The 13,820-nt window shown below is 37.0% G+C and overlaps 1 protein-coding gene across 1 annotated transcript in view; it reads left to right on the plus strand.

Annotated features, from left to right (window-relative positions):
- LOC124598192 (DNA helicase MCM8-like) overlaps positions 1–8,622 on the plus strand; it is a 182,060-nt gene extending 173,438 nt beyond the window's left edge. The window contains exons 12-14 of the mRNA XM_047135984.1: positions 4,827–5,049; positions 8,068–8,229; positions 8,376–8,622. Of these exons, the coding sequence (XP_046991940.1) occupies positions 4,827–5,049; positions 8,068–8,229; positions 8,376–8,579 (589 nt within the window). The 3' untranslated portion in view covers positions 8,580–8,622. The remainder of the gene's footprint in view (positions 1–4,826; positions 5,050–8,067; positions 8,230–8,375) is intronic.
- The last annotated feature ends 5,198 nt before the right edge of the window (positions 8,623–13,820 follow it).

Below are 13,820 nucleotides of genomic sequence, written 5' to 3' on the forward strand. Positions count from 1 at the left end.
ATTTTATTGTGATCTGTATCTTTTCTCATAACACATGTTGGGGTTTTTGAATTCGGAGCATCAAAAACATCATTTATACACTGAGTAAATTTTTCAGTTCACTCACTATCTTCAATTCCCACGATGTAGTTTTATGATTGACCTGTGTACTGTATATCAATGGAGTAGGGTTTTCTTTTATAGATTTTATCCAGACTGAGACTGTATTAGTTATTTGAAGTTAAGATTAAGTGTATGCATGTTGCTGCACTTCTGTAGTGTAAATGTGCTATAGTGAAAATTCACTGAAATAGTTATCGTGATAATTAGTCACAGTTGATGTTGCTGTATTTGGCAGAGATGTATTTTTGAGCAGCTTATGTACATTAAGTAAATATTAAAATGCATCAAATGTTTTTGTACCTACTTTCATGTTATACTCTACACCTTGTCCTAATCTCTTCAGTTCCTTTCCCTTTGTCTCTCTTCCTTCCCCTTTAATGTTCCTGGTGGAAGGAGGCACCATTTGCTCCAAAAGCTTGCATAAATAAAACCGTTTTTATATATGCGTTCTCCTGCTGCCACTTGGAGAGTAGATTTATTATCTATCCAGTTACATTATATTGTCAAAAACAAGCAACTGTTATTTATTAAATAAAACAGGAGAGATTACAGTATTAAAAAAATAAAAGTATGTATTACTTCTCTGTAAAAACAAAATTGAATTAAAAGTCGAATGCTGTACTGCACTATTAAAATCAGTTTAAGGCATGAAGTTTGAGAAAAGTTCAGTACACACAAATAATTTTTTATACTCCAGTTACAAAATAAAGCAAGCATCATATTAAAAACTGTTACAAAGAATGTGGTGCAGTTTAATTGAAATTACTGTCTTTAGGAATAGGACAGATATCTGATAGTGGAGGGTATGGAATATGTCGTACTGATAACTACCACTAACAGCTTAGCTGCAATTTTCTTCAGAGTCCTCTGGAAAATTGCAGAAATGCTAACTGGTTTCTTGGACTGAACTCTTCCATGACACATTATTTTGTGTGATGTACAGTTTCATAACATCATAAGTGTTGTTTTATTGACTGCTCTCAGCAAATTTCACAAAACTGTTTAAGGCTTCTGAAGCCTCAGCCCCAAAGATGAGTTGCAGGGATTTCTTCTTTGTCACTCTGTTTCTGGTGCCTCTTGTGGCTTGAAAAATTTGTAATATCACATCGTCAGTCAGTTCTTCTTTGATAACTAAGTTTTTGTCTCTGTCGAACAACTCGTCAACTTCTTCTGCTGGAAACACACTCAGTTCATTAGCAGATGCAGAATTTATCACTCTCACTATTTCGGAGCAATCAGTTGTTGACTTATCGTCATTTACATCGCTTTCCATATCGGCTTCTTCACACAATTTATTTTATGGTTTTCTCCAGACCCTTTGCAGTGTTGTTTTTTCTACAGAGATCTGAGCAATTGCAGAATTAAAAATAACTTCTTTAATGTTAAAAGTGTGTTGGAGTTCTATTCAGTAGATAAGACAAGAACTATTGTGACGCATTGTATATAATAAATGATGCAGCTTATCTTTTTACAGATGTAGCTCACATACTTTTTCCATTTAAGATAGTCATTCATCACAACTCCTAGAAATTTAAGTTTATCAGACTCGTCAGGTAAAATTTTTATCAGATTCTTAAACTAAAAAGACCTTAAAGTCATGGTACATAAATGTTGGCAAGTACTTACCTTAAAGATATGAAATATGTAATACTACTGACAGACACAGATAAGAGTACAAGAAACTATCCTAGTTTTAGCTTGGAGAAGACTAAAGAAGACGACCAGGTCACTCGGACCCAAAGATGAGAGGGACCTCACTTGTCTCATAACTTCCTTTTTCTCTAGAGAATTTTCCTTTTGATTCAGTTTTCAATTACATTCAATAATTTGGCATTTATGCCCACTTGAAGCCAATTATAATTTAGCAAAAACTTCATTCAGAGTGAATTAGTCTGATAATATTTCGTGATCACACCAAAATTTTCTTTATTGCTTATCATTGCTAACTGTCCAATATAGATCCAGGTAATGGAAGATGTATTATCAGCATGTCACTAAATCTTCAGCACATGTGAACAAGTAGCTTTTTTTAAGTTGCAAGTGGTCTGATCCCCTTTATGTGTGCACACGAAACCGATGTCAGCATGAATGTGAAGCTTTTGAGTAGACCACTTTTACCTTGTGGGAGTCACTGAATGTTTTTTCTGCAGCAATGACAAATTGGAGTTGGAAAAGTTTTTCTTGACATCCATCTTCAGATACATATTGATCACTAATGCCTTCATTCCTACTGTAAAAATGGGTGTCCACGTGACAAATCCAGAATACGTTTGTGTGATGCGACTGTTCGGGGGAGTAGGAAATAGAGGTTCTTAATTGACAGAGATGGTAGTATCATATTGAAGCAATGTTTGCTGTTAAAGGCTGATGATTGCTGAATGATGATAATCCACTTCACTTCTACACTAAAAATATTGTCATTTGTCACTGTTGGCAATAAATGTTGTCATCACTGACATTGAAGTAGTTCTGTGATGACTCTGTTTGCCTCCACTTGTAGCAGCAGATGACATGCTGCCATGACTGAAAACCAGCAATCAACATTGCTCCTGCCAGCCAAGCTATCACCACATCTCCCCCACACCCCTACTGGTCACTTCCACCGCAGGTAGACCTTAGACTGCTGTGCTTTCCAGTGGCCACCCATGCCGAACCGTTGCTCAACCGTCTCTGTTCTTACTTTGATGAGGTAATATCTCCTGAGTGTGCTTCCGGCAGCTCATCCAGTGCAACGTCACACAGCTTGCCAGGTTCGTACTAACCCACAACCAGTTTCTGCATTTTTCTGCAGTCCGATTGGGGGGGGGGGGGGGGGGGGGGGTAGGACGTCAAACGGGCCGACTTGGAGCAGGAGAGGCATCACAGGACATTTTAATTTCCAGTGTCTATACTTTTACAAATAAATTCATAAAACTTTGTCAGCATCACCAGGAAGGATTCAGGATTCACACTCATTGCAGTGGAAGATCGAAAACATAACTAAATAAATTTTTTTTGCATGTGAAATTTCATCATTCTTTCACTTAGTAATGGCTGCATTTGTTGCTAGAGGTACACTTTTCTTCATAAGTTAGAGAGATTCTTTGATGAATTTTGCACAGCATACAAACCATACTTACAGGTGTATGAAACTCTAAAATTTGTTTATTTTATGAAAAAACAAATGAGCTGTTATATTTTAAACTTCATGTTTAGAAAAAACACAAATTTTCTTGTTAATTACCTCAATTTTTACCACAGTTTTTAATAGATTTGTAAAATTCTAGAGTTTCATACACCTTTGAGTATGGTTTGTATGCTGTGCAAAATTCATCGAAGAATCTTTCTTACTTATGAAGAAAAGTGTACCTATAGCAACAAATACTGCCATTAGTAACTGAAAAACATGATGAAATTTCACAGGTAAAACAATTTATTTTGTTATGTTTTCGAACTTCCACTTCTGTGAGTGTATATTCTGAATCCTTCCTGGTCATGCTGACAAAGTTTTATGTATTTATTTGTAAAAGTATCGACAGTGGAAATTAAAATGTCCTGTGATGCCTCTACTGTTCCAAGTCGGCCCGTTTGACATCCTACCCCCCTTAACGAAAGAAGTGCTACAACGTCTTCCACACCACCTTCCCCAGCTGTGTATCCTTGAGGCAGTTGCCTTGACTGCAGCTATACAAAGTCTGAGACCGGACGCCCAGTTCATCCGATCGGTATCAGCAACTGGATTACTGTGTGCAGTGTAGTGTACTTTAGTGCAGTAAAGTTCAGTGAGTGCCAGAAGTACAAGGAGGGTTTATTACCATTTAACCCCAGGCCATTTTGGCATGCCTTTACTGCCGAGTGTGCCACTGAAACGAGTTTTCTCTCTAACGTTGCTGGCTCCCTTGATGGCCAGGTGAGTCCATCTCACTCTCGAACTTCCCCCTCTTTTCTCCCGCGGATACATAAGACTTGAGTAAAGATGTCGCTCCAGCAAAACCCAGTGTTAAGGTCCCCTTCTAGGCACTTGTCTTCTTGTACCTCCATATAACTTTGAACAAATTACATAACTGTGTAATAGCTATCCTGTTCAAAGACTGTCATGAAAGAGGATCCCCCCACCCCTCTTCCCCATTATTAAGACATTATATCTCATTAAATTTTGTTGTAGTAACTAGCTTTTGGGAATAAATATCTCATAAACCAGTTCATGTACCTCTTTCAGTACACCTCGTTGTTTATTGCTTGTTCTTACTAATTAGAATGCCTCTATAAAATGTTTGCCCTTAGAAGTGTAGAAGGGAACCTTGAAATCATTCCTTCAGTTTGTTGGGCATGGTATCATTCTAAGTGATACGCCATCTACCTTTCTCAGTCTGTGAACTGCATTGTCCATCCATTTGTTGGGGAACTTCAGTTTAAAATGTAATGTGAACTGTGGCGAGGCATGACATACTTCACATTCATCAAACATTCTCAAAAGTGAAAATAATGTAAAGTGACAGGAAAAATAATCGTAGGATAAAGCAGAGGCAGAAGACCAAACCTGTGCATTTGCCATAGAACTACAAAATTTGTGCCTGCAGACATCATTAGCATTAGATTCTGACCATTTAAACTTTGTTTGTATATTTATAATGAGAACTGAAATTATAAAGCTTTCACGAGATAAACAATAATACAAGGATAGATATAAAAGTAATGTACATAAAATAAAATAAGCCTCTAAACTCGGTAATTTATTTTTGTAGTGAAAGACTGAAATATTCACCAGGAGAAGAATTTGATCCAATTCCACAGCCACTGTTGAGAAAATATATTGCATATGCTCGAAAATATACAAATCCTCGATTAACTCCAGAAGCAGCTGACATTATACAGAAATTTTACCTAGAACTTCGTCGTCAGTATCAGGCAATGGATTGTACGCCAATAACCACTAGGCAGCTGGAGTCTATGATACGCTTGTGTGAGGTAAGCATAAGAATGCATATTTGTTCTTAAGTGTACCATAACATAAATTTGTATAATGGAAGGAAACATTCCACGTGGGAAAAATTATATATAAAATATATAAAATATGTCTGCTTGTGTCTGTATGTGTGGATGGATATGTGCGTGTGTGCGAGTGTATACCTGTCCTTTTTTCCCCCTAAGGTAAGTCTTTCCGCTCCCGGGATTGGAATGACTCCTTACCCTCTCCTTTAAAACCCACTTCCTTTCGTCTTCCCCTCTCCTTCCCTCTTTCCTGATGAGGCAACAATTTGTTGCGAAAGCTTGAATTTTGTGTGTATGTTTGTGTTTGTTTGTGTGTCTATCGACCTGCCGGCGTTTTTGTTCGGTAAGTCACCTCATCTTTGTTTTTATATATAATAACATAAATTTGTATGTAAATGATTTTATTCTTCCACTTTCCTTTAAAAGAGCTCTTATTTACTATATTTTCTGACTATTACTGTATGAAAACCAAAAATCTTTCCAGTCATTGTATATACCATTCACCAGTAATTTTCAAGGAAATTGAGTGGGGATCTCATAACACTGTGGTAATGTAATTTCCAGCTTATTTCACTTTTTATCAACTGAAAGTTAATGATGAATCAGACTAAGACCAAGGAAGGGCTCTTGTTACCGACAACAGTATCATGCAGCTTTGATGACAATTTCAGTTGGACATACTTTAGAATTGAAATGTAAAATTAGAGACAAAAGGAACACTGCAGTAAACATACATGAGACAGCAATAATGTGGGGTAATATGTATCAACAGACTGCCTGGATAAGTGAGAGACATCAAACTTATGGCATAGCAATGAGTATGTCCAAAAGGGGCAACCAAGATAAGAAAAAAGTATCCTAGATTTCAGAGAGCACAGAATCACCAAGATTGAGAAAATGATTGCCCTGCTACTAAGTGACAAAATTCCAACCTCTGGGCGGCTTTGTTATTGCTCATGGGATACCATCTTGTTCATCTCTTAAATGGCCTAGGCGACAGCAGCAAAAAGCTGTTGGTGAGAAGGAGAGCACTGCACATACGGATGTTGTTATAAATGTAAGTCAATCAGATGATTCATATCTGGATTGTACAATGTACGAGAGAAAATTTCTCAACTGTGTTAACACTAACTGAACCCCTCCACTCATTGGACTACGATTGCAGCTCTAGTTCAAAATCACCAACTCACATTTCATTTAATAATGGCAGTTCACTGTGAAAGTGCTTCACATTCAGATCTGATTCTTAGCAGCAAATTTGGAAAGGGAATTGAATTTCAGTGAGCAAAATAGAAAAAAAAGAAGAAAAACTTCTACAAGAAATAACACAGGACTGGAAGGAGAATCAGAAATCTCTTGAAAAGGCTTTATAAAGTGAACATCGACTAAACTAAAGCATGGTTAAAGAAAGTAGTTGTAATTATATCAGGCAATGCATCAAGATTTAGATTAGGATATAAAGATACTAAAAGTAATTGAAGTTAGCTATTTGTGCAGCAGAATAGCACATGTTGCTCATAGTTTTGCTTTTCTTGGAAGTATTTGGAGTGTGCCTTGTATGAAAATGAAGTGGGTGTGTTAAATAGTTAAGACAAGAAGGAAATGGTTTTGAAATATGATTCTTCAGAAGACTGTTGAAGATTAGATCGGCAGATAGGATAACTGAAATGGGGAGAGAATAAATGTATGGCACAACATTACCAAAAGTAGGGATTGGTTGATAGGACCTATCCCAAGGCAGTTTTACAACGGAGGGAAGTGGGCACATGTCTATGTGTATGTGTGTGTGAAGGGGGGGGGATTTTTATAGAGAAATAAGGCTCGAATACAGTAAGCAAGTTGAAGTTAGATGAAGAGGATTGCATAGGATAGACTAGTGTGGAGAATTGCATCAAACTAGTCTTCAGACTAAAGGCCATAGCATCAAATAATTTGCCATCATTTAAAAGTTGAAGGGGTCTCAAATTTTGTCATACTTACATCTGAACAATAGCATGCGTCAGAGTATAATGAACTGGCTGGCATATGGTCGGTGGTGAATTGTTGAAAATGTGTTCTTGAGTAAAGGACACCTTTTAGACCATAGTAATCAGCATTGAGTATTTAGGTATGGTGTTTTATTCCTAATATTGATTGTATGGAGTTTTATTCCTAATATTGATTTTGTGAACTAACCTGTAGTAGAAAAAGGAAGATATTTATGATAGTTTCAATGCTGAATAAGTAAAGGAAAAGCACAGTTACTATACCCAGTTATTTGAACATGCTTGTGGAGGACATCTTTGGATCCATACTACAAATAATTCATGTTACACACTTTTGAACTCTGGAAGCTTCGATTGAGGAGTTACCCCAAAATAAATCATTATGTGACTTCGTGTCATGAATGTAAGGAAAGTATGCAACAGTAATGTGATGGGTATAAATGAACATGGTAAATTCTCTTCTTTTCAAAATGATCTTTAAGATTCTGTAATTATTTTATGCACTTTAATATATGTGCATTTACATTTATCTCACAATTACTGAAAAGGAGAGAATGTACTGGCAGAATTGAAACTGTAAAGATAGGTTATGAGTTGTCTGCATCCGAGCTGTGATTCAGGACAAACAGGTGTACTATGTCGGGAAGTTTTAATTAATTTGTAATTTTTGAGCTGAAAAGATGTTCCAACATTTTTATTTTTCCTATATTTTGAGGAATTTTTACTCAGAATCTGAGTGCAATTATCGATGCTATGTAATCCAATGTTAAGATTATTTGTAATTAGCCATTGTAAGGTTTTTTTTTATTTTTATTTACTTTGACTGACATTTGACACAATGTTAAGATGCTGCACTTTATATACTTTGTAATGCTAACTGTAGGATCTCTGTGAGTCAGTTGTTCATTTTATAAAATGACCAAAAAAAATAGTTTGTAAAATATAGCAACTGATGTTTATTATTATTATTATTATTATTATTATTATTATTATTTTATTATCATCCCAGGCGAGAGCAAAGCTAGAGCTTCGTAGTGAGGTATCTGAAATAGATGCCTTGGAAGTTGTTGAAATCATGAGGTACAGTCTGGTTGATACCATGAGTGACAGCTTTGGAACTTTACATTTTCAGCGCTCCCAAAATGGATCTGGAATGAGCAGTAAGAGTAAGGTATGTTTAGCTCAAATGTTCATCATATGTATGTCTGTATTGAATAACAGCAAGGTATGTTCATCATGTATTTTTCAAGATTGTCAACTGCAGCAGTTTAAGATTGAGTATCATTTGTTGTTTTCAACAAACAATTAATATTACAGGCAAAGAAGTTCATAATGGCACTTCAGAGGCAGGCAGAAGTGCAAAGTCGATCGGTGTTTTCAGTTCAAGAACTAAAAGAAATTGCAAAACTGTGTGTTGCTGATGTCTCAGATTTTACTGGTTTCCTGTCTTCATTAAATGTTCAAGGTTTTCTATTGAAGAAAGGACCCCAGTTATATCAACTTCTCACTGTTGATTATTAATGTTTTTTGTACATCATGTTTTGTGTAATTATTGTTAGACACTCTAGATGCTTATTTAAACATTATTTTTTTATGTACAAAAAATTAATTTATAATAAACAGATACAAAAATATAGAAACCATGTTTTCTCTCTGGGCCAGTTCACACCGTGCAGTGAAACTCTGGGATTGTGACTGAAATAGGTGAGAGTTCATCATAAATATTTTATACTCTTGTGTTAGTGATATTTAAGCTTCCAGTCATTCAACTGGTATAAAGCAAAGCAACTGAATTCTGAGATAAATAATTTGTTTTAAAAGTATCGGTAGAGGATCTTGAGGATGGGAGAGGCAGGTGCTAAAAGATCGAATTCAAATGTTTTTATGTGACTGAATACTGATTGTTGGGCGCAGTATAATGTAAAGAGACACAGGATGTTGGAGGCAAGGAAGTTAGACACTCATTGATAACTACCATTAAATAAATACTCTGCAAATCATTGTAATTGTACTTTCCATTTTGTCATAAATTAAGGTTCCTTATCGTTCAGTTTTCGCAGAGTTCACAGAAAAATTAAACTGGTAATATGCCTACACCAGATATGAATAATTTAATTTTGCAACTACTATACTGAGGAGACTTATTGGAGTGCTTGCTGATAAGGTGTTGTAATTTATGACATATTTCACTGCACATGTGCCAGCTCAATTTTTCTTGACAGTTATCTGACAAAAGCCTCCTTTATCCAGAATGGGATCTGACAGTGTTTTCTGTCTTTCTATATCATTGGTATTTCCTTTTGACCAAAGTTCATACAGATACAAATTTTTCAATGAGGAAACAGTTGTCATCTGGCAAAATGTCGAAACAGTGTGTATAACCTCCTGTTCATAAACTGAGAGACAGCCTCCCACACCCCTTGCGTGCTTGGGTACCTTGTAAGGAGACAGGTAAGTGTGCTCTTTACTGTCTCCCACCCTCTTCCCACATTTATCAGTTAACTGAAGATGATATTGAAAGCTAGAGAGAGAAAGCAGTTGTTTTCCAACATTTGAAATATTGTAATGACCAGGCTAGACCAGGAAAGCCTACATGCAAAAAAAACTGCATTTAAAAAAATATCTTCCTAATGAACTGAACTATTACTACTTTTTTTATCTTTAGATTCATTCCAATTCATCTCCTAACAACTAGACTGGCTTCAGTTAGTACTCATTTTCAATGTTACTTTTGTGGTATATAGGTAAAGTAAGCCCAATAATAAGCCAGACTGAGTTTTCACTCTGCAGCAGAGTGCACAATGATTGGAAACTTCCTAGGAGATTAAAACTATATGCTGGAATCCTTGCATTTTTCCAAGAAATGCATACCAACTGAGCTATCCAGATATGACTCTCAAACGATCCTCACAGCTTTACTGATACTGGGAAAGCAAAACTGTTGAGGCAGCCCGTAAGTCGTGCCTAGATAGCCCAGATGGTAGAGCCCTTGCTTCCAAAAGGCTGAAGTCCTAGATTAGAGTCCTCGTGTGACACACAGTTTGTCTCCAGGAATTTACAAACACAGCCTGATTGTGGAGTGCTTAATATAGCACCCAGTGTGAGCAAAGACCATCACTTTGCTCCTCATTAGGAATAAAATTGTCAACATTGTATTTTATGTGGACAATTAGTGGGGTGACCTCCAGTTAATCTGGTGTGATATTCAGTTTGATTTTGTTATTGATGTTGACAACAAAATACAAAGATTAATCAGTGTTTTTAGCCATTACAGTATGTGGCTGCTTTGTTACAGGTCTGTGAATGTAGCTTATGTTAACCCTGGGATATGCATCCCACAAAATATATTTCTTTACAGCATTTAAGGGAATATGTGTTACCACTTTTGTAAATGCCTGGCATCAAGTGGCAGTCTGCTGTTGTGAAATATGACCTTCAGGGCTGTGGAAAGTATATATCCCACCAAACAATGGTGGTTTAATGCTTATTGGGAAGTATGGTTACCACAAAAGTAGTTTCTGGAAGGGGCGTGGAAAGTATACTTATCGCAAAATTCATCTGTTATTTGTGGTCCTTGGGAAACATACTTACCACCAGCTTAATGGAATCACAAAGCTTTTGGAAATACTTCTTATCACCTCTGTCTTTATGTGACATCTTGTGGTTGTACACTGGGCCAGGTGTTTAAAAACTACTACAACAATCAGTTTCTGTTTATCGCAGGATCACTACTGTTGTCGGAACACATTGCTTCACTTCTGCAAAATACATTATTGTGACCTGTATCAGCTCATGCTTTTATTGTGAGATAAAGTTTGAAGGATTGTTTTCACATTCTGTTAAATAAACTTTAATATTGGTAACAAATATTTTTTATAAAGTGAAAGAAAAATCAAATAGAAACAGGAAATACTGTGCATTATTTTTTTTTTTTTATTTATTTATTTTTTTTTTTTACATGTAACGGCAACACATAACAGCTCAATAAAGGCGAGTGGGAAATCCATTTACCATCATAGTTTTAATGCCTGACAAAGGTGCCATGGTGATATATGTACCACCATATTTTTTGGTCCTAAATGACGAAAATAAAATTATCAACAAATAAATATAGTCATTTGACAACAATTCTGATAAGATAGCAAAAAAAAAAAAAAAAAATAATCTGTGCTGAGTTTGCAACAAAAAATATACCCACAAAAGGGTTCAAACATGAAATTCATCTCATTATGTAATTGGAGTAAATTACCACTTTCACAGAATTATATTATTCCTTTCAGTACTTACTCTCAATAAGATACAGTCATAAATAGAGGTGCAGTTCAACTTCAAGCTTCAGACTCTCACACTTTTGTAAAACTTAAAGCATGGTGTAGAACTTGCAGACACAAAAAGGAAACATCACAAATAAACAATGTTGGGAAAGAAGCTTCACACACCAACACTTAAATTTTAGCTGAGTATCACCTTTATTCATAATGATTGTACATTAATAGCCTTCACTTCTCACAAGATGGTCATTTATATCTGAAGTATCTTGCTGAAAACTTCCAGCATTATATATTGCATAAAAATAAAGTCTTTGACTATTTTTCTGTTATCAAACTTTAGTTAGCTGACATTAAACAATTGTGAGAGAATAATCACAACACTTTATACAATGTCCTAAATATCACACATGCAGTATGACTGCTGCTCCAATAAATAACTTCTTTTAGAACATAAAGCCATTCACACAGCACTAGCAATATGCTTATATTCAGAATCTGTGAGACACTGTTTAGTCGCCGGTGGTTGATGGTGCACTGTGCTCATACCTTCAACAGTAGTGTGATACAGCTGATAATTAGAAAAAGCAGAAACTTCAGAATTCAATGTTCTTTCGTGATGGGAAGCTGGAGGCAGCACTGACACAATCTGTGAAGATCTATATTGTGGTGATGGTGGTAATACTGCTGGTGGTGATGGTGATGGTGATGCTGATTGTGCTGTAGAATCCAGTTCAAGGTTTGCATTTCTGTTATAATCATTTCCTTCTTGCTGTATCCTTTTCATCTCTTCTTTACGTCGTTCTTTCGCCCGCCGATTTTGGAACCAAATTTTGACCTATACAATCAACATAAATATTGTTACCAAGTGCTTGTGATTCTGCAGTTACTGAAATTTCTCTTAAGAATTAGGTTATGCGCCACGTATTGTAAATTATATGATACTAAAATCTGAGTTGTTTTTTGTGAAAATATATCATTTATGTATTTAGTGGCAGCTTAAGGAACATTGGCAAAAGGAACTTCAACATCCCTCCATTTACTCTACTGGCCATTAAAATTGCTACATCAAGAAGAAATGCAGACGATAAATTCATTGGACAAATATATTGTACTAGAATTGACATGTGATTACATTTTCACGCAATTTGGGTGTGTAGATCCTGAGAAATCAGTACCCAGAACAACCACCTCTGGCCGTAATAATGGCCTCGATACGCCTGGACATTGAGTCAAACAGACTGGACATTGAGTCAAACAGAGCTTGGATGGCGTGTACAGGTACAGCTGCCCATGCCACTTCAACACGATACCACAGTTCATCAAGAGTAGTGACTGGTGTATTTTGACGAGCCAGTTGTTCGGCCTCCATTGACCAGACGTTTTCAATTGGTGAGAGATCTGGAGAATGTGCTGGCCAGGGCAGTAGTCGAACATTTTCTGTATCCAGAAAGGCCCATACAGGACCTGCCACGTGTGGTCGTGCATTATCCTGCTGAAATGTAGGGTTTCGCAGGGATCGAATGAAGAGTAGAGCCACGGGTCGTAACACATCTGAAATGTAATGTCCACTGTTCAAGGTGCCGTCAATGCGAAAAAGAGGTGACCAAGACATGTAACCAATGGCACCTGATACCATCACGCTGGGTGATACGCTAGTATAGCGATGACGAATACACGTTCCCAATGTGTGTCCACCGCGATGCCGCCAAACACGGATGCGACCATCATGATGCTGTAAACAGAACCTGGATTCATATGAAAAAATGACTTTTTGCCATTCGTGCAGCCAGGTTTGTCGTTGAGTACACCATCGCAGGCGCTCCTGTCTGTGATGCGGCGTCAAGGGTAACCGCAGCCTTGGTATCTAAGCTGATAGTCCATGCTGCTGCAAACGTTGTCGAACTGTTCGTGCAGATGGTTGTTGTCTTGCAAACATCCCCATCTGTTGACTCAGGGATCGAGATGTGGCTGCATGATCCATTAGAGCCATGCGGATACGATGCCTGTCATCTCGACTGCTAGTGATACTGAGCCGTTGGGATCGAGCAAGACATTCCGTATTACCCTCCAGAACCCACCAGTTCCATATTCTGCTAACAGTCATTGGATCTCGACCAACGCGAGCAGCAATGTCGCGATACGATAAACCGCAATCGCAATAGGCTACAATCTGACCTTTATCAAAGTCGGAAACATGATGGTATGCATTTCTCCTCCTTTCACAAGGCATCACAACGTTTCACCAGGCAACGCTGGTCAACTGCTGTTTGTGTATGAGAAATGGGTTGGAAACTTTCCTAATGTCAGCACGTTGTAGGTGTCGCCACCGGCGCCAACCTTGTGTGATTGCTCTGAAAAGCTAATCATTTGACTATCACAGCTTATTTTTCCCGTACGTTAAATTTCACGTCTGTAGCACGTAATCTTCGTGGTGTAGCAATTTTAGCAGCCAGTAGTGTATGTTTAATATTTTCTTGTCAGTGAAGTAATT

Source organism: Schistocerca americana, chromosome 1 (assembly GCF_021461395.2).
Source record: "Schistocerca americana isolate TAMUIC-IGC-003095 chromosome 1, iqSchAmer2.1, whole genome shotgun sequence".
Taxonomy (NCBI): Eukaryota; Metazoa; Arthropoda; class Insecta; order Orthoptera; family Acrididae; genus Schistocerca; species Schistocerca americana.